This window comes from Muntiacus reevesi, chromosome 13 (genome assembly GCF_963930625.1).
Source record: "Muntiacus reevesi chromosome 13, mMunRee1.1, whole genome shotgun sequence".
Taxonomy (NCBI): Eukaryota; Metazoa; Chordata; class Mammalia; order Artiodactyla; family Cervidae; genus Muntiacus; species Muntiacus reevesi.
In genome coordinates, this window is record NC_089261.1 from 27010820 (window position 1) to 27035484 (window position 24665).

The 24665-nt window shown below is 46.3% G+C and overlaps 1 protein-coding gene across 2 annotated transcripts in view; it reads left to right on the forward strand.

Moving 5' to 3' along the window:
• The window catches only part of ADGRD1 (adhesion G protein-coupled receptor D1), a 174403-nt gene that overhangs the window by 53604 nt on the left and 96134 nt on the right, over positions 1 to 24665 (forward strand). For both annotated transcript variants that reach the window (XM_065904023.1, XM_065904024.1), the window contains one exon: positions 4710 to 4851. In XM_065904023.1, coding sequence (XP_065760095.1) covers positions 4710 to 4851 — 142 coding nt within the window. The remainder of the gene's footprint in view (positions 1 to 4709; positions 4852 to 24665) is intronic.

The window sequence follows — 24665 nt, forward strand, 5'->3', positions numbered from 1 at the left end:
TGACCCTGTGCAACCCCATAGATGGCAGCCCACTAGGCTCCTCTGTCCCTGGGATTCTCCGGGCAAGAGCACTGGAGTGGATTGCCATTTCCTTCCCCTGACCCACCTCCTAGAGTCATGGAAATAAAACAGAAATAAACAAATGGGACCTCTCCATGTGTAATCGAAGGCACAGATGACCTGCAGAGAGGCTGTGGCTCAAAGGTGCTGAAACATGGGAGGCTGCAGGGCTGGACTTTGGCCTGTGTCAGTCAGGTCCCCAGGGGGACCAGATGGGTAATTTGGGGGAAGGTAGATGGAGAGGCCACGTGCCAGGCTGTGCTCAGGGTGTGTTCCCTACTATAAAGGATAGAGTAATAACAGGAGGGCTTCCCAGGCAGCTCAGTAAAGGGGGTAAAGAATCTGCCTGCCATTGCAGGAGACTCAGGTTTGATCCTTGGGTTGGGAAGATCCTCTGGGTGAGGGCATGACAACCACTCCAGTATTCTTGCCTGGAGAATCCCATGGACACGGAGCCTGGCGGGCTACAGTCCATGGGGTCACAAAAGAGTCCACACGACTTGATGACTAAATGACAACATAATAACAGGAAGTGTTCTCAGAAGGAGGGAGTGGGGCATGATGCTGCCCCTCTGGGCTGATGGCGCCTGGAGAACACGGGGTTCCTGGGGCAAAGTGCAGGGGTGTGGGGATGGGCACCATGCCCTTTGGTGGTTGTGACCCCACAAAAGCAGTGCTTTCTGGGTCTCACTCTCCTCTCCGACTGGCTCTGATTTCCTGTGGGTGCTGCCGTTGGCTGGACGCCCCAAAGCAGGGGGCAGGGCTGGTACAGGGGGCACACCCGTGTGGCCCCTACTCCCAGGACTGTCTTCTTTGCCATTTCTGCCCTGGCATCTAGAATGAGCCTGTTTTCTTATCCAGAAAGGCCCCCAAGCCCTGGTACAGTCAATTCCAAAGTGACAGATAATCCAGTCTCCAAGTGTTACTGCTCCCCAGATAACAGGTTAAAATAAAAATAATCAAGCCTGGATCAGATTTATGAAGACAAAGGAAAACCCTTATTAAAACTGGAGGTACCAGAGAGATTAAATGAAGTCATAAAACAGCCCTCTTTTTATTATGAAAAAAATCAAACATCTGTAAAAACAAGAGAGACGGTCATCACCGGGTTACAACCGGGACCACCCACGGCCATCTGAGCTTCCTCTGCCCACCCCGCTCCCTCACCCTGGCCCCACCAATTATTTTGAGGCAAATCTCTGACATCATGTAGTTTCATCTGTAAATATTTAGTCTCTATTTTTAAAAGACAAAGACTTTTAAAAATACAGAATAAACTCCATGCCATTATCCCATCTAAAAAGTAAACAGCAATTTCTTAGACCATCTGACGTCTTGTCGTTGTCGACTTGGGTGGTGGTGTTGGGATGGTGGGCTTCTCCTAGCTCAGCCACTGTGGACCCCGACCCGGGCCTCTCTGCAGGGCAAACCCAGCCAGAAGGAAAGGCCTCCCTGGCTGCATGAGAAGTGAGTCACTGGAGACCATCAGTGTAAACCCATCCGTATTGGGAAATTGTACTTTTCCACATTAAAAATGCTCCGAAAGGCGCAGTGTAGACTGTTGAGTCTGGTATCAGTTCCTGCCCTCAAAGGCAGTGTTTACTAGACTGCATTTGGCTGAATCCGTGTGTTCCCAGGGCCAAATCCAGGAATCCACTCTGGATTTGCACTGTGTTTGTGGAGAGAAGATTCTCCATAAATTTTCCATTTTTTGCATGTTTTTATTAAGATTTTGATCTACGTCATCATGGTCTGTCTGTGAGAAGATTAATTCACTGAACACATATTAGTTGAGAACCTACTGTGTTAGGCTTGGTTCTAAGGGCTTAGAGAGCTGTGAACAGAATGGGCAAGAAGCCAGCCCCCGATGGAGCTTACATCCTAGTGGGAGATGACAGCTGACCTGACGAACTGTTAGAAAATGGAGGTGGATGGGGAGAGGGGAGATGTGACAAATAACGATGTGTTTGTCGGGTCTTATGCTCATGGTTGTGATTTTATTGTTGGCTAATATATAGTCCTAATTTTTGCTAGACAAATGATTTCTATTATGTTTGGTGGAATTACATACATGCTGACTCCACAGAGAGAAGCATGGACTGTGAGGTGTTGGCAAGCCTTTCACTGTATCTCAGCGGATACTGCGCTGAGCTCAAAACATCTCAGCTCCCTGAAATCACAAGCGGAGAGGCGGTCGACCTGGGCAGCCTCATTGTTCTGCAAGAGAGCAGGCCTCTGTGTCACCGAGGACCACATCTTTCTATCTTTGGGTCTCAACTGGTCCCTGGTGACATCCAGTCAGTCTTAACTTTCCACAGCAGTGGCTGAACTCCCTGCCTTTTCAGTGGGGAAGGTATCACCTCCAGTAGGTGAAAATTGGTTTTGAGGGCAAGGAGTCTGAGATATTACAGTGGCTGTGGCTCTGCAAAGTTACCTAAAGCATATTGAAGTACATAAGCAGATTTACTCTATTTCTGTGGTACTATGATTTCATGGGATGGGCAGGTGTTGATGGAGTAATGGTGGGGTGTTAGGAAAAATGGGTCTAATAGGACTCTTTAGGGGGCCATAATGAAAAACAATGGCTGAGAACCACGAGCTAGAGTGGGACTTGCTTTTCAGTGTCTTTCACTTTTTTAAACCTGTGTGACTTATTCCATATGTGTCTTGTAGCTTGGGGCTTGCACAGTGATGCCTTTCCCGAGAATAATAATCAGATAGTAAATCAGTCGTGTTCTCTGAGTTTCCAGCAGCTCCTCAGCTTTCCAACCTTGGTGATATTCACAAACACGAGGAATCCTTGCCTCTGTTTTGCTACAGGGGATATTTTCTGTTGGAAATACCCTTAGGCAGGGTATTTCCATGAAGGCAGGGCTAGGGTTTTAAATCTTTTTTTTTTTTTTAAATTTGGACTATGCTTGGTCTACTTTGCAGCATGCAGGCTGTTTGTGGAGGCACGTGGACTTCTTTAGTTGAGGTGTGTGGGCTCAGTAGTTGCAGATTCTTAACCACTGGACCACTAGGGAAGTCCCGGGGGTTTTAAATCTTTATAGTGATATTTTTAAAAAACATCTCACATTGACAATTCCAGGAATAGTTCTGTGTGCTGCTGGGGACCTGCTCTTTTTTAGGGACTTGTGTTAGGGACTTGTTTAAAAAGCTGGGTCCCGTGGTGATGATGGTGGTGTTAGGGGGGAGATGCATGGGTCCCACTGGCTGTAGTTCAGGTCACCAGCTTTGAGTCTAGTTAACAGGTAAAACTGGTTGAGGAAGGAAGTAGATTGTGCACTCAGCTCCCAGGGATCTGCTTGATGTTATGAAGATGGTTCTGTGAGTATAAACACAGGGAAGGGACAGAATCCCCATGCAAAAGTCCAGATTAGGAAAGAAACCAGCAGATGACTGGGTGACCTGAGTCGGGGCTGAATGACTCCATGTTGCAGGCATCCTAGTGAAATGTCTGAAATTCAGAGTAAGGCAACAGACATTTGCTGATTACTGACCATATACCAGGCAGGGTGAGGGTGAGGGCTAGATAAGCAGTCACCAAGAAGACAGCGTTCAGAGAGGTGTTCATTCTTGGAGTCAATCATGTGCTGCAAGTGGCAAACCCTGAATGTGATCACCTTCTTAGGTCTTGCACCCCAAGTTCCTTGCTTCCCTCATCCTAGTCCTGGCCCTGAATGTCATTTCAGCTTCATAACTCCATGAGGCAAGTACTATGTATATCAGCCAAGATTCTCTTGATTGGGCACAAGCAACAGAAACCCAGGCATAAGCTGTTTTAAACAAAAGGGGAGTTTGTTGGATCATGTAAGCCGAAAGGTGCATGGACAGCTGGCTTCAGGAGCAGCTTGATCCAGCATCCAGGTGCTGTCACCCAACTCCATCTCTCAGCTTTTCCTGGGCATGGACTTCCTTCCCAGTCGGTCTCTCTGCTCATGATTATAAGCCACTGCTGGAACCTCATGGTTCTGGACTGACATCTAGCAGAGAGAAGTGAGGATCTCTGACCCAGCATTTCCATCTGAATCTTGTTACTTCTCTTCAGATCTTAATGAAACACGTGCTTGCATCTGAACAATCAGTATGATCTGAGGAATGCAGTGCACTAATTCACTCAAATTGTGATAGCAGGTTTTACTCTTGAGTTAAGGATGGAGGCCCTCTAAAGCATACGGGCTACAAGTCAGGAAGGGGTGGTCACTTGGAGGGAAGCTGAGGTGCCTTTATCAGGAGAGGGATGCAGGGCTACTGGGTGACAAGACAAGAGGTGTCCATCACATTACTGTTTGCCACAGTGGTTTATAATCTGGGCATTGAAAATTCCAACAGGTAAGTCACTTGTCCAAGGTCAAGTGAATGTATGGCTGAGATTTAATCTCATTGTTTTGATCTTTGTGTTCTTCCTCACTTCCTGGGTTACCCCCTCCTTCTACTAGACTATAGACTCTCTGAGGTCAAGGGCTCCATCTCACCTTTTGGTACCAGCACCAAGTCTTAGAGCAGAACGTGCTGTTTGATAGAAATCAAAACTCCACCCCCAAAAGATTTCAGCCTCAAAAGTCTCAGGATTAACATGAAATTTTAAACTCAAGGTTTTTTTTTTTAAACTTCTGTTTTGTAATGATTTTTCATTTGTTCCCAAGGATTGCTGAGGCAGCAAATTACAAAAACTGCTTGCTCTCTGCGACCAGCTATCTGATCTCCCTGGAGGTCTCCCCGACGCCGAAGCTCTCCCAGAATTTATCGGGCTCCCCTCTTATCACTGTCCACCTCCGGCACCATTTGGTGAGTTAGAGTGAATTTGTCCTCATTTCTGTTCTTTGATTTCCTTTTGCAACAAGGACTATTTGATTGTTTGTATAATTGTAGAAAGAATCTTGGATGGATTGGTGCTGGCCAGAATTAGGATTTTGGCATCCATTCTTGTGATTATTTTTGAACAGCAGTGGAAAGTCCCCTGGATAGCTCTGGGGTTGGACACACAGTATTAACTTTGTGTAAAAAGGCCTCTGAGCCCAGACTTTGCTTTCGTAGATGTGTGCACAGCAACTGTGGTTATTTCTGATTTACAATAAATGTTGTCTTTGGAGGAGGGGATACCTTGGCTAATTCTCACTTGTCTTAGATGGTAGCTATTAGCGAGACAGAGAGCTTGGTTCTTTCTGGGACACACTTTAGCATTTCGAAGAGAAGTTTCTATGCTTTCAGTTTTGAGCGATTTGTTTTGCCCCATTGTAACTGTGATTATCTCTGTCTTCACTTTATCTTTGTCTGTGATAAGAATGACAGGTGCATCAGGGACACAGATGTGCACCTGTCCTTTAAAAAGTGTGACTTTCCTTGTTCCAGGATTGTGCACTATGGTCGAAGCGTGCCATTTTGAAGCAATTTATTAAAGAATGCGATATATATATTAAATTTGTATTGAAGTTTAGTTGATTTACAATTTTGTATTCATTTCTGCTGTATAGCAAAGAGATTCGATATACATTATTTTCCATATTCTCTTCCATGATGGTTTATGATAGATGTTGAACAGAGTTCCCTGCCCTGTACAGTAGGACCTTGTTTATCCATTCTATGTGTAATAAGAACCCAGTCCACTTTTGATCCTTTGAAGTCCTACAAAGACCGTTACCGCCAGAATCTTCTGTTTTGTTCCATTTTATACTGTTCCATCCCATTCCGCCAACATTATCTGAAGACCTACTATGTGCCAACCCCTGTGTCTGTCTACCTGTGTTTTTGTCACCTCCTGAATGAGACAGCATTGAGGGGAGCTGATGAGTCAGAACAAGTTGCTCTCACTGCAGCTCCTGTCTCACCCTGCCACTCCCCAACCCTGGCTCCCCACGAAGGTCAAGCCCCTTCTTGGTCCCCTCAGAACCCAGCTCTGCCCAGTTGTCCACACTTTCTGGCCAGTGTCTGTCTGCTCTTGTGCTTCCCCAGGCAGATAGCCACCACCAGACAGTTCTTGCTCCATTCCCGCTTTCATACTGACCATCTTGCTGATTGGGATTGGAATGAAAACTGACCTTTTCCAGTCTTGTGGCCACTGCTGAGTTTTCCAAATTTGCTGGCATATTGAGTTCAGCACTTTCACAGCATCATCTTTTAGGATTTGAAATAGCTCAGCTGGAATTCCAGCACCTCCACTAGCTTTTTTCACAGTGATGCTTCCTAAGGCCCACTTGACCTAGCACTCCAGCATGTCTGACTCCAGGTGAGTGATCACACCATCATGGTTATCTGGGTCACTAAGATCTTTTTTGAATAGTTTTTCTGTGTATTCTTGCCACCTCTTCTTAATATCTTCTGTTTCTGTTAGGTCCATACTGTTTCTGTCTTTTATTGTGCCCATCTTTGCATGAAGTGTTCCCTTGGTATCTCTAATTTTCTTGAAGCTATCTCTAGTCTTTCCCATTCTCTTGTTGCCAAAGAATGTTCAAATTACTGCACAGTTGCACTCATCTCACATGCTAGCTCAAAGTAATGCTCAAAATTCTCCAAGCTAGGCTTCAGCAGTACATGAACCAAGAAATTCCAGATGTTCAAGTTGGATTTAGAAAAGGCAGAGGAACCAGAGACCAAATTGCCAACATCTGTTAGATCATAGAAAAAGCAAGAGAATTCCAGAAAAACATCTACTTCTGCTTCATTGACTACGCTAAAGCCTTTGACTGTGTGGGTCACAACAAACTGTGGAAAACTCTTAGAGATGAAAATACCAGACCACCTTATCTGCCTCCTGAGAAATCTGTGTGCAGGTCAAGAAGCAACAGTTAGAACTGGACATGGAACAATGGACTGCTTCCGAATTGCGAAAGGAGTACATCAAGGTTGTATATTGTCACCCTGCTTATTTAACTTATATGCAGAGTACATCATGTGAAATGCCAGGCTGGATGAAGCACAAGTTGGAATCAGGATTGCTGGTAGAAATATCAATAACCTCAGATATGCAGATGATACCACCCTTATGGCAGAAAGTGAAGAGGAACTAAAGAGCTTCTTGATGAAAGTGAAGTAGGAAAGTGAAAAAGCTGGTTGAAAACTCAACATTCAAAAAACTAAGATTAAGGCACCCGATCCCATCACTTCATGACAAGTAGATCGTAAACAATGGAAACAGTGACAGACTTTATTTTCTTGGGCTCCAAAATCACTGCAGATGGTGACTGCAGCCATGAAATCAAAAGACACTTGCTCCTTGGAAAAAAAGCTATGACCAACCTAGACAGCATATTAAAAAGCAAAGACATTATTTTGCCAACAAAGATCTGTCTAGTCAAAGCTATGGTTTTTCCAGTAGTCATGTATGGATGTGAGAGCTGGACCATAAAGAAAGCTGAGCACTGAAGAATTGATGCTTTTGAACTGTGGTGTTGGAGAAGACTCCTGAGAGTCCCTTGGACTGCAAAGAGATCCAACCAGTCCATCCTAAAGGAAATCAGTCCTGAATATTCATTGGAAGGACTGATGCTGAAGCTGGAGCTCGAATACTTTGGCCACCTGATGTGAAGAACTGACTCATTGGAAAAGCCTGTGGTGCTGGGAAAGATTGAAGGCAGGAGGAGAAAGGAAGAACAGAGGATGAGATGGTTAGATGATATCACCAACTCGATGAACATGAGTTTGATCGAATTCCGGGAGCTAGTGAAGGACAGAGAAGCCTTAGAGTCTGTGGCATCTCTAAGAGTCAGATACCACTGAGCGACTGAACTAAACTGACTGATCTCGCTGATTCCTCACTTCCTCTCTCATCACTCCTTCCTCCTCTACTCCACAGCCAACCTTTCTTCAGGAACCTTCCCTCCATCCCCCGCCACCCCCGCTGCCACCTGGCCCTCCCCCCTTCTCTTGTCCTCTTCATCCACCTGCAAGCAATCTTCACCTGAAAATGTTCCCCAACACCCCCCCCATCTCTCTCCTCTCTCTTTTTGAAAACCAGAGAACATTAAAAAAATTTTAAATTGTGGTAAAATACACATAACATAAAAGTTACCATCTTGACCATTTTTAAGTGCACAGTTCAGTGGTGTTAAGTATGTTTCACATTGCTGTGCATCCTTCACCACCATCCCTCCCCAGAACTCTCCTGCTTTCAAAAAACCAAAACTCTATCATTAAACACAAATTCCCCCTCCTCATCGTCAGTCCCTGGCACACAACCTTCTCCTTTCCACCTCTATGGCTTTGACTACTCTGGGGCCTTCGTGTAGGTAGAATCAGAGAGGATTTGTCTCTTCATGTCTGGCTTATTTCACTGAGCATCAAGTCCTCAAGGTTCATCCGTGTGATACCAAAAGTCAGAACAGAAAGAACAGAATGTCCTCCGTTTTTTGTTTGTTTGCTTTTTTTCTTCTATGGCCTCACTGTGAAACATTTGGAATCCTAGTTCCCAGACCAGGGATCAAACCTGCGCCCCCTGCAGTAGAAGTGCAGAAATTTAACCACTGGACTGCCAGGGAAGCCCCAGAATGTCCTTTTTAAGGCTGAATCCTAGTCTATGGTGTAGAGGGACCATGATTTGTTCGTCCATACATCCATCAGTGAACACTTGGGTTGCTCCCACCTTAAGGCTATTGTGCGTAATGCTGCCATGAACGTGTGTATATGCAAGCATTTCTCCCAGATCCTAGTTTCAGTCCTTTTGGGTATGTACTTGCAGAAATGGCATCACTGGATCCCATGTTTCAGAGATCTTATTGAACATCCACCTCCCCCTTCTCTTCTTCAAACTAGGTTGATTTTTACCATTTCCACTTTCTATACACATTTTCACACTGCAGAGATGGTCTCACATGTCTCCAGAGAAGCTTCCCAGGTGGTGCTAGTGGAAAAGAACCCGCCTGCCAATACAGGAGACATATGAGACTCGGGTTCCATCCCTGGGTTGGGAAGATTCTTCCTGTACTCTTGCCTGGAGAATCCCCATGGACAGAGGAGCCTGGTGGGCTATATTCCATGGGGTAACAGAGAGTCAGACATGACTGAAACGACTTAGCCTGCATGCAGCGCATCTCCAGAGTCCTCTGCTCGCCTGGGCTCAGTCAAAACCCACCCCACCCCCTGCAGCCCCCGAGGCTCCCACCCCCGGGTCTGCAGGCCATGTCTCCCTGCAGGAGGTGCCCCTTCTCTGGTATGAGCCCCTCCGCCGCTGCGCCACCTGCTCCAGCTCCTTGAACACAGGCGCTCCTTCAGCCCGCCTGCAGGAACTTTACTTCTCTGAATTCGTGGGGTTGCCTTGATTTCAGCCACCACCTCCGGACTGGTGTTTCTGGTGACACAAAACCCACCTCTCCCCATGGCCTCACTCCTGTTCCCTGGCAGGTTTCTCCATCCCAGGTGTGTGGGTGGACACGTTACCCCCAAGCCCGCACGTCCTCTGTGTCTGACCTCCTGTATCGCCTTCTCTCTGCTCAGAGTCTGGCGCCCTGGTGCCCTCCTGGTCTCTGGGTGGGACCAGCTGTGACCCTGTTTTCCGAGCATCCCTCACATCCTCCCTCCCGCTGCCCCACCCCTGGTTCGGAGTCTCACTGCTGGTTTGGTTCTGCCTGAGCTAGAAGCTTCCTGACTGTTCTCCCTGCTTTATTCTCCCCAAGTTCCCAGGCTTATCCTCCAGAAACACATGCCAGGTGGTCTTACTCAGCTATTTAAAATCTTTCAGTGACTCAGCTTTCCCTGAAGACGCATTTCAACTTCAGGCTGCATGGTCAGTCTTGGCTGGACCTTTCCAATGTGATTTTCTGCTTGAACCTCTGTCCAGAGGAGCAGAAACACTCGCTCTCCCATGAAGTCTGGGCCTGTTGGGCCTCTGACTTTGTGCGTGCCTCTCCTGTTATCTGGAAGGCCTCCCACATCTCCGGGGTCTAGTCCCACCCGTGTCAAGGTCACTGGAATCCGTACTGCTTCCTCCACAAAGCCCTCTCTGATCTCCCCGGGGAAGAACCCCTTCTCCCTCTTTAATTAAGTCCTTGCTCTGCACTAGTGCTGCCTCCGAGGATAACATCTTACTATTTATGCAAACTGACCATCTCTTCTTTTTTGACATTTGTGTTCAAGAAGTTTATCCAAGAGGGATTGTAAGCTTGACTTATATGGGAAAGGAAGGAAGGCTGAGTAGAAGGAGAAGGCGGCCTGTGATGCACTCTCAACAGAGACTGAAGGTGACCCTGTGGTGAGCTCTGAAGCTGGGATGGCCCTTCAGAATGGTCCCCTTGAAAGTTAGGGGTTCTCGCCTTTAGTCCAGTACATGACTGAGGGCCATATGGGAAGGGAGTGACCTTGGACAGGAAGCTCTTACCTACTGAAAGCAATTCTGGCAGTTGAGGACTCTCAGTAGCTTAACTCACAGCAGTTGTGGGTGTACAAAAAGTATATGTAAAAGGGCAGGGTAGCTAGAGAGGAGTGGGGATCAAAATAAGCTTTCAAACTGACCATCTCTTAAACCAGCCTGTGCCTTTGTGGGGAAGCTGCCCTGGACCCCATTTGGAACCATCTATTCCTTCCTCTTGATGCCTGGCATTGAGCTTTGGCTCAGAAAATATTTGTTGAACAAGTGCTGAGCTCAGAGGCAGCAGCACCATATAAGTAGCTCTGTCCTGATTTGTGTTATTTGTGTGTATTTGTGTGGCTCCTCTTTCTATGGAGAGGATGCTCACTCAGACCAGAGGCTCTTCGCCGGCTGCCATCCAGAGGAGGCAGCTAACGAGGCAGAATGAGCTCGGCGGGTTCAGCCTGTGTTGGAGATTTGGTTGTAGTGTGAAACAGAGGTATTTTTAGTGCTTCCAGTGTTGGGGCTTTTATGATCTGGCATGGAGGTATTGCAAGTCTGTAATCCAAGTGCATAAAAGCAGAGAAGGCTTGCTCTGAACGATTCTGGAAGTGATGTGTGTTTGAGGTTGAAGTGGCCCTAGGAAGGGGGGCTGTGAGTCTTGGTGGATGTTGGGGGGCGGGCTGAGCCGGGGCTGCAGGTACTGGGGAGTTGGGGGCTTGGGGACAAGGTCCTGAAGCTGAGACAGGAGGCTGAGCGGGCAGGGGAGATGGGGACAGAGGACTGAATGCAAGGCTTCTTGGTGTCCAGACCCCCTGTGAGTTCACAGGGCATGGATGTCCATGTGCACACACACACATCTCCAGGACACACACTGCCACGCAAATAATATGTGCACAACCAGATCCAGCACATATGCAGACACAGACACACACACACACACAGTACACACACTTACACGCACACACTCTGATATAGCATGCATACAGACACACATGCATACACACACACCCCAGTACACACACTCACATACAAATTGACACACAAGTGCAGACCCAGCGTATAAATAGACACACACATGCTCACACACACACATACCCACAGCTCTCACACCCACCATCCTTGTTAAATCAGGCTGGTGTGAACCTGGATTTGAAGAGTAGAAGGGATTTTGTTTAGTTATCTCGGTTCCCTCCCAGTCCCTGAGTAGGATGGTGTCCGAGACCCTTGGGCAGCCTCAGGACCTCACATCCTTCCCCTCTCTCACTTCTCCTCTCCTTCAAAACGGGCTGCCCCATGTTCCAATCCACAGAACCCTCTCCTCATTAGCTCCCAGCAAGTCAGCAAGGCCATAAACGGACCCCCACCCATCGTCAGGTTGTGGGGATGCCCTTGACATTCCCTGATGCCTGTGCATCTGAGGGGCTGTGGTTCTGGGGCCGCATCCCATAACACCCCCGTGATGCTGCCTGACCCAAACTACTTTTAGAGTGACTTTCATTCTAGAGTTTTCCCAGAGAGACTTGTCAACCAATGGGACGAAAACTCACATGTTGCCAGAGTCAGCTGTCCCTGCCGACTGGTGTCCTGCTCAGTCAATATCTTTTGTGATGTTTTGCCATCAATTTATTTCAAGCCACACAGTACTTTTAAAAATTTATTTTATATTGGAATACAGCTGATTAACAATGTGACTGCTTCAGGTGGGCAGCAAAGGGACTCAGCCATATACATGCATGTATCCATTCTCCCCCAAACTCCCCTCCCATCCAGGCTGCCACATCACAGTGAGCAGAGTTCCCTGTGCTATACAGTAGGTCTTTGTTGGTTATCCATTTTAAATACAGTGGTGTGTGCATGTCGATCCCAAACCCCCTAACTATCCCTTTCTCCCATCCTTCTCCACCCCCTTGCCCCCAGCAACTATAAGTTAATTCTCCAAGTCTGTGAGTCTGTTTCTGGTTTGTAAATGAGATCATTTGTGCAGTTTCTTTTTAGCTTTCCCATATAAGGGATTTCATGCAATACGTCTCCTTCTCTGTCTGACTTACTTCACACAGTATGAGAATCTCTAGGTCCATCCGTGTTGCTACAAATGGCATTATTTCATTCTCTTTAATGTCATGCCACTTGATTCTTTACATTAAAACAAGGTTCTCATTATTTTCTTCTTTTTTTAGGAAACCAACTCAAGTCATTTGCAGGTACAGTGAAATAAACCAGAATCCACTGCCCTGATATCAAGGGGCCTTGCTTGGAGACCCCAGTGCACATTAAGTGTTCTGTGTTGCCTGTGGGTGGGGACCTGGGTCAGGTAGACCATGATGGCCAGTGTGGCCTGGGCTCCTGCTCCACACCTTGTTCAGAGTCGATGTGTCGGGCATGCCTGGTACCTAGAGTGTGTATCATCAGGGCCCATGCTCAGACCATCACAGTGTCTTCTTACTTCACATTCCTTACTCCCCAAACCATCAAGCAGTCATCAAACCATCAAACATTCTGACCCATCCTTTGGCTGATGCCAGTTGTGCTGATTTGCAGGTCTCTGCTGACAGGTTCCTGCGGCTCCTCTGAGTGTCCTGTCTGAGGTGGGGAGCCTGCAGGGCTGTGACCCTTCCCAGCTCAGAGCATGTGGCCAGGCAGCTGGCAGCGGGGTACAGACTGTTGTGATGAACAGTCCAGTGGAGGGGGATGGAAATGGGGAGCAGATGGACACCACCCTCGAGAAGTTACTGAGGGCACCTCCTTGCTGTAGCCAATTTGTCCCTGGGGCAAGTGCCAGAGTCCCCTGCCTAAAAGAGGCTTCAGAAATGCAGAGCTCTGGCCAGTTAGAAATGCTCTTAGCTGCTAATCAGAACCTTTATTTGTGAATCGAGATGGAACGGTCACCTTTCCCTGGTCAAAGCAGATGTGTGCATGCACACTCAGTCACTTAGTCACGTCCAACTCTGTGACCCCATGGAGCGCGGCCCACCAGGCTCCTCTGTCCATGGGATTTCCCAGGCAAGAATACTGGAATGAGTTACCATTTCCTTCTCCAGGGAGTCTTCCCAACTCAGGGATCAAAACTGCATCTCTTGCGTCTCCAGTGAAGATGAGACCTTTGTTACCCTCAGAAAGAAGCAAAGACTGAGAGAAGCAGATTCTTTGGGAACTTTGAGAATTAGAAAACCAAAAGTCAGTATCGTGAAGCACTAAGTGCTGTCAGTTTCAATGGCTGTTGTCTGAAATTCACTCTTGGCCTTCATTCCATCTGACTGTCAGTCCCAAAGATAGGCTGTCCATCCATCCGGCTTGTCATAAAGTTTGGAATGGAATAAGTCCAATATTGGTGATGTTCCAGTAGCAGGACTCTGGGAAGTGGTCAAAATGGAGGTCCCTCTGTATATCTGATACCATCTCCTGGAGGACCAGCGACGGGGCTGTGGCCAGAGCCAGACTGTGCTGGGTCTGCCTGGCTCTGACCCGAGGCTGCTGTGTGCCTCTCAGCGAGAGCTGCTGCAGCCACGACGGGAGAGGAGGCCAAGCAGGATGGGGACCACGGTGACCAGCTCAGATACTGGGGAAAGTGTGGCTGCCATCGCAATTCACAGTGTGAGCCTCATGTGGAAGGGGCTGGTATTGCCCACCCGAAGTCATTTCAGGGTAAGAGAAGTGAGTAATCTAGAGGTAGTAAGAAAATCTGCATCACAAAACTACCACAGGTATAATTTGTCCTCCAAGATGATATTTATTCATTGGCTAATACACTGACTCAACAAATACAGCTGTGTGCTCCCCAGTGGGGTGCTAGCCTACCTACCTCTGTTTCATCTTTAGTAAGCCAGAATAATGACACCCACCTAGGAAGTAGTGCGTGTTCAGCTCATAGTCTGCAATGCAGGAACAGACTCCAGCTTTGGCTGACTGTAGTGAAGAGAGAGTTTTCCAGAAGGGCACCTTGCAGCTCGCAGGACTGGAGGAGCTCTGCTCAAGGGTGGTCTGGGTTGGGTAGGGACCCCATGTTCGTGCTGAGTGAGGATTGCCTCTCTGTGCGTGTCCCCTCGTCACCATGGGAGGCCCAGGAGAGAGCCAGAGGGAGGGTATACAAGTTGGTCTGCCTGGACCATGAGCCCGTCCTGGGCCAGAGGGTGGCAGGCAAGTGGGTGCAGTTCCCCCAGGATCACCTGTGGGGGGTCGTGCACCTTGACCGCTATAGCATCTAAATGATGGAGTGCAGCTTCCCAGCTGTGGACCGTGAGAGCAGAAGCCCTGATGAATTCTAGCATCTCAACTTCTATCTGAGTCTCGGGATGCCCAGGTGCTTGTGGACTAGGGCTCTGAAGGAAGCCCTGGACTCTGCCTTGTGGGGGCTGGGACCCTTGTGCCCTCAGGATTCTGTACCCTCTCAAGCCATCTGACTGCCTGGGCTGAGCTGTGCAGTGTGTGAACACGGCGCTGGGGCACCGGGGCATTTGGTCCCAAGGATGGACCTGAGGATATGGCTTCCTCGGGGGTAATGCCACAACTTCTGATGTTTTGAAAGGAAGCCATACATCTGGATTTAAAATTGCATCTCTGGATTTGTATTGTTGGCTGCTGCTGCTGCTGCTAAGTCGCTTCAGTTGTGTCTGACTCTGTGTGACCCCATAGACGGCAGCCCACCAGGCTTCCCCGTTCCTGGGATTCTCCAGGCAAGAACACTGAAGTGGGTTGCCATTTCTTTCTCCAATACATGAAAGTGAAAAGTGAAAGTGAAGACACTCAGTCGTGTCCGACTCTTCACGACCCTATGGACTGTGACCTACCAGGCTCCTCCGTCCACGGGATTTTCCAGGCAATAATGGAGTGGGTTGCCATTGCCTTCTCCATGTATTGTTGGCAGCTCATTCAAATTTGCTTTTAACATTTTCAACCAAAATACATACATCTGTGTGTTGAATTGGGTCAACTGATCACCAGTTAACAACCTCTATGATTTTTTTTTAAGATTTTTATTTGAAATGATTTTAGACTTAAAGAAAAAAAGGAAAAATTGCAAAATAAGACAGAGTTCCCACATACCTAGCTCATCCTAATGTTAATATTTTAAAGTACAATTCTTTTTTAAGAAATACACATTTTATTTTTGGCTGTGTTAGGTCTTCATTGCTGCACTTGGGCTTTCTTTAGGTGTGGCGAGTGGGGGCTACTCTCTCGCGTGCGAGGGCTTCTCATTGTGGTGGTGGCTTCTCTTGATGCAGAGCACAGGCTCTAGGCGCCCGGGCTTCAGTAGTGTCAGCACTCAGGCTCAGTAGTTGTGGCTGGAAGGTTCTAGAGCACGGGCTCAGTAGTTGCAGTTCAGGGACTTAGTTGCTCCAGGGCTTGTGGAATATTCCCGGACCAGGAATCAAACCTGTGTCCCCAACACGGGCAGGTGGATTCCTATTCACTGTACTACCAGGGCACTCCTAAAGTACAATTCTTGAAACCAGGAAATTAGCAGTGATATTAGCTGGTCTACAGTTGTGCTTTGGATCTTGTCAGTTTTTCCGCTTAGGACCTCACCTGTCCCCTCACCTTCCAGCCTGTTGCGGTTCCTTAGCTTCTTGGTCTTTCAGCATGTGGACACTTGAAGAGTCCAGGGTGGTCACTTTGAAGAGCATCCCTCAGTTTGGGATTATCTGATGTTTCTCACAATGGGGCTGCTTTTAGGTGTCTTGGACAAGAGCACCATACAAGTGAAGCTGTGCCTTCCTTGTTGCGTCACGTCAGCCTGTGTGAGTTTCCTGCGGCTGCCGTAACAAAATAGTCCAGCTTGGGGGTGGGGCAGGGAGCAGTTAGGTTAGACAGCAGACATTTATGGTCTCACATCTTGGAGGCTGGAAGTTGGAGATCAGGGTGTCAGCAGGGTTGGTTCCTCCTGACCTCTCTTACCTTGGCTTGTTGATGGCTCTCTTCTCTCTGGGTCTTCATGTGATCTCCTCTTCCTGTCGGTAACCTGATCGCCTCTTCTTATAAGGACACCAGTCATATGGGAATTCAGCCCACCCTAATGATCTCATTTACCTTTATTACCTCTTTAAGGCCCCATCTCTACACACAGCCACATCCTGTGGTCCTCGGGCCTAGGTGTCCAACACAGGGATTTTGGGGGCACAATTCAGCTCAAACATAGACATTCAAGATGGTATTCATTATCACCAGCGATGCTCGCTTTGATTGCTTGGTTGAGGTGGGTGTTTTCCTAGTTTATCCACTTTAAAGTTATCATTTTCCCTTTGCAAATCATAATCTCTTGTCAGAGGGGTACCATGAAACTACACAGTTGTCTGTTATCTCATGCTACTTTCTCCATGATTTTTAGCATCCAGTGATGGTTATTACCTGCCAAAGTTATTACAATAGTGTTTGCCAAAGGTTGATTTTCTATGCCCATCATTCTTTCTACATTTATTAATTGGAATTTTAATGCAAGGGCAACTCATTCAATTATTTATTCATATAAATATATTTTAGATATTTATTTTTGCTCAATAAGCTATAATCCAATACTATCATTACTTATTTCGTTGTTTAAATTGTCCCAGCTTTGACCTTTGGGGGCCTTTTCCAGTTGACTTCTGTGCCCTTTTGATATGTCCTCATCATTTTTGAGTCTTTCCTAACTTTCTAGCACTAGAGATCTTCTAGGTTCATGGAACCCACCATTTCTCCATGGAGCCCTGGTTCACTTTATTGGAGAGTAGCGTTTAGAAATCAGGATCTGGGTGCCAAGTGTGCTCATTTCTGTTGTTGTTCAGTTACTACGTCATGTCCAACTCTTTGCAGTCTCATGGGCTGGAACACACCAGGCTTTCCTGTCTCTTCCTTCCTTCACTTTCTCCCAGTGTTTGCTCAGATTCCTGTACATTGAGTCAGTGATACTATCTAACCATTTAATCCTCTGCCACCCCCTCCTCCTTTTGCTTTCAATCTTTCTCAGCATCAGGGTCTTTTCCACTGAGCTGGCTCTTCACATCAGGTGCCTGAAAGATTGGATCAGTCCTTCTTCCAGTGAATATTCAGGGTTGATTTCTTTTAGGATTGACTGACTGGTTTGAACTCCTTTCTGTCCAAGGAACTCTCAAGAGTCTTCTCCAACACCATAATTCAAAGGCATCAATTCTTTGATGCTCCTTCTTTATGGTCCAACTCTCATATCCATACATGACTACTGGAAAATCCATAACCTTTGTCAGCAAAGTGATGTTTTTGTTTTTTAATATGCTCTCTAGGTTTGTCATAGCATTTCTTCCAAGGAGCAAGTGTCTTTTAATTTCGTGGCTGCAGTCACTGTCTGTAGTGATTTTAGAGCCCAAGAAAATAATATCTGCCACTGTTTCCACTTTTTATCCATCTGTTTGCCATGAACTGATGGGTCCGGATGCTATGAACTTAGGTTTTTGAATGTTGAGTTTTAAGCCAGCTTTTTCACTCTCCTCTTTCACCCTCATCAAGAGGCTGTTTAGTTCCTCTTCACTTTCTACCATTAGAGTGGTATCATCTGCATATCTGAGATTGTTGATATTTCTCCTGGCAATCTAGATTCCAGCTTGTGATTCATCCATCTTGGCATTTCGCATGATGTACTTTGCATATGTTTATGTTGGGGTGTTATTGCTTCTTGATCCTCTGAACAGAATTTGGAAATGTATGTATGTACTTAAACAAGCAAACACATGCATCATATTATGTATTTATATTAACCCATCTGTATATTTTTCTAGATTCCATATTGAGCCTTTTCTCACTTCCTTCCTTCTCCAAAACTGGCTGTCATGATTCTCAGTGTTTTTACTGATTTGTGTAAGCCCCTCACACATACACAGTAGTTCTGGGATTGCTAACCCACCCCCTGTGGGAAACAGATGTACCAACTAGAGGACAGTATTTGTTTCTATTCTCTCTGTCATTTGCTTACACTATACAGTTGAAATTCTCTTTTATAAAGTTACTGAGGTTGGTTTCTTTCTTGCCTGTTCCCTTCAAGTGATTTAATCATTTGTGATATAGTTAGATTCATCTGTGGTTGTATTCTATGATGGCTGTGCCCCGTTCTGTCTGATGTTAGCTATTGATTTATTTGGGAAGTACGTGGAATGTTATCATAGTCCTAAGGGTTAGATCTACACAAGCAGGTGCACTCAGAGGAGTGACATTCTACTCTGCCCTACTCCTCCTCTGTTCCTTCCACTCCATTCCCACCCACACTCTCTAGGTAAGCAGTTCTCTTAGCTTCTGGTTTATCCTTCCTGTGTTCCATTTGTGCTGAACAAATAGGTACATGTATGTTTTCTCATATCTCCTTCTTCATTCCATGAAGGATAGCATTCCATAAAAACTCTTTTTTAAAAAAAATTTATTTTATAATGGAGTGTACTGATTTACAATGTTGTGTTAGCTTCAGGTATGCAGCAAAGTTATATATATATATATATATGCTCCAGGGGTTGGTGATGAACAGAGAAGCTTGGCATGCTGCAGTCCATGGGGTTGCAAAAAGTTGGACACGACTGAGCGACTGAATTGATATATGTGTATATATATATATATGTATATATGTATATATATATGCACATTCATATTCTTTTTCAGATTTTTTCCCCCATATCTGTCTGTTAATCTGTTAGCTGCTCAGTCGTGTCTGACTCTTGATGACCCCATGGACTACAGCCCACAAGGTTTCTCTGTCCATGGAATTTTCCAGGCAAGAATACTTATATTAGGTATAGTTTCTTGTGCTATACAGCAGGTCCTTGTTGATTATTTTATATATAATAGTGTGTATATGTTAATCCCAACCTCCTAATAGAAAAACTCTATTGAACTTTACAATTTTTACAAAAGATTTGTTTGTATATTTTTGGCTGCGTAGGGTCTTCCTTGCTGTGTGTGGGCTTTCTCTAGTTGTGGGAGTAGGGGCTACCCTTCGTTGATGTGTTTGGGCTTCTCATTGCAGTGGCTTCTTTTATTGCAGAGCACAGGCTCTAGGACGTGCTGGCTTCAGTAGTTGTAACACGGGGGCTTAGTTGCCCTGTGGCATGTGAAATCGTAGTTCCCGGATCAGGGATTGAACCTGTGTTCCCTGCATTGGCAGGCAGATTCTTAACCACCATGATCGCTTTTTCACTTCACAGTTTACCCTGGAAATAACTCTAAAACCAGTTCATAGAGATTGTCCACATCTTTTTTTTTTCCTTTCAGCTGCATAGTACTCTGTTGTGTGGCTTCATTCAACCATCGTGTGGTTATCAACTCCTGTCTTGCGTATGGGCATTTGAGTTGCTTCCAGTATTTTGTAAGCGGTTTGTCAGAGTGAAAGACCTTGTGCATTTTCCTGTTGTGAGAGGTATTGCCTCTATTCTAGGCTCTTGGGAAAGTGTGGGTCTACTTGCAAATAAACCCCAGGCTGCTCCCTCCGTCCCGTGTCGTGGCCTCTGGCTGTTCAGGGGCAGTGGGGTGATAAATAACAGAGACAATGGGAAGAGCTCAACCTCTACACATGAAGTCACTTTGAGAATGGATGCTGCCTGCCAGATTCCTTCTCCCCAGCTGCTCGTGTGAGCTGCATGTCTGTGTTTAATTAATTTCTAAAAACGCAGCATTATGAACTGTCAACCACAGGTGATATAGAATAGGTCTCACAGATTAAATATCTCACTCCAGTTAACATCCATATGACCCAGATGAATAGCAGTGTGGGGAGCAGCAGAGCCTAGAACTAGCCACCCCATAGAGACAGAGCGTTCCTGCCCTCCAGCACAGAGGCTCCAGGTGTCCCGGGTGGGAAGCAGGTGCAGATGGCTCTGCCTGTGCTGTGTGACCTGGGGCCTGGCTGGAGGGAGACGGGAGTTGGCTTCAAGGGGTATTCTATGTATGATGCAGGGAACCCAAAGCCAGGGCTTTGCGGCAACCTAGAGGGGTGGGATGGGGAAGGAGGTGGGAGTGGGATTTGAGAGGGAGGGGACATATGTCTACCTAATGCTGATTCATGTAGATGTATGGCCAAACCCATCACAATATTGTAAAGTAATTATCCTCTAATTAAAAAACCAACAAAAAACCACTGGCCTTCAGGTGTAGCTGGAGAAGCAACACCAGATACAACTGAGTGTTGCTGTGCTTTTTGAAAACATTTTTTTTTTCCTCTAAGAACACCACCCTTCCAGACTCCAGCAACTAAGGAGAGATGTTTGGATAAGCATCCCTTTATTCTAGAAGGCTCTGGGCAGGGGCTCCTGGTGACACTGTCTCTCCCTGGTTCTTGACACCTTCTTGTAGCCGGAGTGGTTAAGAAGGTGGTGGTGTGCACTAAGGGAGTGAGGTGTTGGGGGACCCAATCCTCCAAAAATACATGTTCTCTTTCTTGGTGGAGCTTGAATTCCAGCTTCTGCTGGACTTGCTGCAGCTGCTGGACATTTTGTAGAGGTTTACATTTTTAAAAATTTTTTCTTTTCTGAAATCAGGAAGGTGCCAGTTTGGAAACCAGAGAAAAAGAAAGGGTGGATTAAAATGCAATCCCCATTTTAATGGTGGGTTACTGTAGTTATTTTTAAAAAAGAAAGTTTTCTGAGTGAAGACTGTCATCCAGAGGCAAGGCGGAGAGGAATTTTTATCAAACCAACCGAGGACGATAATTGAGGCTTGTCTCAGCCAAGTGTTCTCCAGGGTTTTGGAGGTTTTTCTTTTGAAGGTTGCTTTTACATTTCTGAGGATGTTTTTGGAGGCATGCTTTTTTAAGTTAAACTGATTTGTCCAATGGGAAATGTTTTTTGTGGAGGCCCGTGCCAGTGGGCAGAGTTGGGGTGAGCGGGGCTCAGTGGAAATGTGGGAGCTGGGGAACTGTCCCCATCATCACTGAGAGACACGTGGCTTGGAGCTGCTGCACTTTATCCCAGCAGCGGGGACAAAGCTGCTTTTTCTGGCACAGAGCAGGGGCTCCATGGGGTCGCCAAGGGACAGTGGCCACAGGCCTGTCCTGGGGGTCTTGTAGAGGACACTTAGTTAAGCCCAGGCTTGCAAGAGGATGACCCACCAGAGGGCCCAGGTCTGTGTTTCTGGGACACGTAACCATGCCTTTCAGTCCACTTCCGGGTTCATCGGGTACCGTCAGTTAGTCTGAATGGTCAGGCTGCAGAGGGCAAGTTGGATCGGGGCATTCGTGAGCCCAGCTTGGCCTTTGACCCTGGGCACTGTGAGAGGACAGAGGACTCAGTCACCACCTCAGCCTGTTCCCGTGTCCCCTGGTTTTACTAAGCTTTCCGGTCTGAACAGGACAGATTTCCTCCCTGAAGAGTCTCGGGGGCACCTTGATCCTGATTGGGCACGTGTGTCTCATCAGCCAGGGCATTTGCATAGAGAACCTCTGGGGATGGACTCCAGGTGGGTCTCGAGTGACACCGAGCTCCGGCATTAACGTCCCCACCGCACAGAACTGTGGCTCAGGTGCGCGTGGGCACTTGAGATGGTCAGCATCACTTTGATGAGATGCGTGTCAGACAGGTCTTCTTGTGTGCTGAACTATTGAAGTGGGGCCTCACGTGCACTTGAGTAGCTTCCCTGGCCTCTACCCGTGCAGTGCTGGTAGCTGCCTCCCCCAAGTTGTGACAGCCAACTGCATCTCCAGATGGTGCCAGAGACCCTCAGAGACCCCCAAAGACTCCCTGGTGTGTTGCTGCAGCAGCAGCAATGGCCAGGTTGTTCTCAGCGCCATGTAATAGTCCACCCAGTTCATTTTTCCATGATGAGTGGATTTGGTCATTTCCCACTTTGTACTATTAAAAATAGTCACTTTTCTAAGGTTCTTAAATTTTAATATTCAGAACCAGATTGAAGAGAGAGACACAGAAGTGGGCTGATATTATTGTAAGAGGAATGAACTCTCCTGGCCGGGTCATAGCATGCAGCTGTTATTTCTCTAGGGTTTGTTGTGGAGGAGAAAATAGTTTTATTTTGAGTGAAACAAAAGTTTTATTTTCTTCCTAGGGTCATTCTTTGGTGCACTAGGGACCTAAGCTATTCCTGGTCTGCAGACTGCCTTGCATACTGTGGTGCCTACATATGACTATTAAAAAACACACATGTGCCCACACACATGTGCATACATGCATACAAACATGTAGACACACATGTGCACACACATACACATACATGCACACACCCACACATAGCTCAGTATCATTTAAAAGTCCCCCAGGATGAACACCAATATGAATGAGCTTCCTGCAGGGGTTTCTGGGTAAACGTTTTTGCCCTGCACACAGCTTCCTGTCATGGGGCCGCGCTTGTGTTGTGTCCACTTTTTAATGTTTGTTTTCATGCTAATAGCTATACAGTAATCATTTTCATGGTTGCATGATGGCCTATTTACTTATCATTCTTCCATTGTTGTCTATTCAGTTCATTGCATGTGTTCATGATCATTAACAACTCTATAATGGGCCTTCTGTGCTCTAGTTCAGTTATCTCTTTAGGGTAAGTCCTTAACAAGTAAAATTGCCCTGCTCAATGTCTACTCATTACTGTTCTTCTTTGAGAATTTCTTTTGGGATGTTTGAGCTAGATCTCCATTTCCTTCCCAAGGGATCAAATAGAATCAAGGAATCCAAATGTGAAAGCTGGGAGTTCAGATTTATTCAGAGCAAACTTCTCATTGCCTCCCAGTTTGAAAAGCAGATGTATTATTCAAGTAATAACGGACTTACAGAAAAGCACACACAGATGTGTGCAGTGTGACACTTTTGCAGAGCAAACACTCTCATGAAATCATCTCCTCCCATCAAAAAACTGAGCGTGACCAGCATCCCAGAGCACCCCTCTGGGATTCCCCCATCAGACCATTTGGGATATTACAAACAGTGCTTCTTGCGCATGTCTGGGCCATTTGGTGACTGTATACAGACATTTCTGCCTGGCACAAGCTTAGGAGAGGAACTGCTAGGTCATAGAGTATGCGTGTATTCCTTGAATAGACAAGTGCCAAACCAGTTCCCCAAAGTGGAGTGCTGGTTTCCACTCTCCCATCAGTGAGAATTCCAGCTGCCAGCACTTGGCGTTGTCTGCTGTTCCCAGGTTAACTATTCTGTTGGTTAACAGGGTCTCATTTTGGTTTTTGTTTGCTGTCCCCTAATGACTAATTCCTGGGTTGGGAAGATCCCCTGGAGAAGGAAATGGCAACGCACTCCAGTTCTTGCCCGGAGAATCCCCATGGACAGAGGAGCCTGACAGGCTACAGTCCATGGGGTCGCACAGTGTCATGTGACTGAGCGCACGCCCACACACACACACACACACACACACACACACATGCACACATGCACACATGCACAATGACTAATGTAGTCAATCACCTTTTTATACACTTATTGACCATCGTGATATGCTTTTTTGTCCATATTATTCAAGTCTTTTGCCTATTTTTCTATTGGATGTCTGCTTTGTCCCCCTTATGATTCCTTTAGGCCTTCTTTATATATTTTGAGTATGAGATATCCATTGAATATATGAATTGCAAATATCTTTTCTGACTGGATCTTGCCTTTTTACTCTTAAGCTGTCTCCTGGTGAACTGGAGTTTTAAGTTTTAGTGTGGTTGACTTCATCAAGCTCTCCTTTTATGCTTCATGCTTTTTGTGTCCTGGTCAAGGAATGTCGCCTTACCCAAGGACATGAAGATAGTCCTCTGAGCTACATGAAAGTTTTATTGTTTTCTCTCTCACCTTTAGATCTAGTCCTTCTGTAATGGTTTCTGTGTGCTGTGAAGGAGAGGTCAAGATTTATTTATTTTTCCCGGGTGGCTATCTAATTTACCTCGCTCTAGTTGTTGAAAAGATACGCCCCCTCCCACCCCTTTTTACACTGCGGTGTCACCTTTGTCATAAATCAGTTCACTGTTTACATGCAGTTCTGTTTCCGGACTCTGCCCCTACTTCATGCTGTATTCTGTGCCAATACCTCGCTCTCCTAACTGCTGCAGATTTCTGATAGATCCTGAGATGGGCTCAGGGCCCCCAGCTTGGTTCTTCTAAGGCTGCATTGACAACTTTTGGTGAGATACACATTTTAACATTTGATACACATTAACACACACATTTAATACACAAAAACACCCTTCAGAAAGCTTGTAACAATTTATATTGTCCCGAAGAGGCATATATTTCCCTGCATGATTGCAAATTCTCATGGCAAGAAGCCTCATGCTGTTCTGGTTGTATTTTTATTTGCAATTTTTTGATTGTGAGTGAGGCTAGACACCTTTTCCTATTGAATCAGCGATTTGCATTTTTATTGCTTCTATCCTTTGTTTCCTTATTGACTTCTAAAG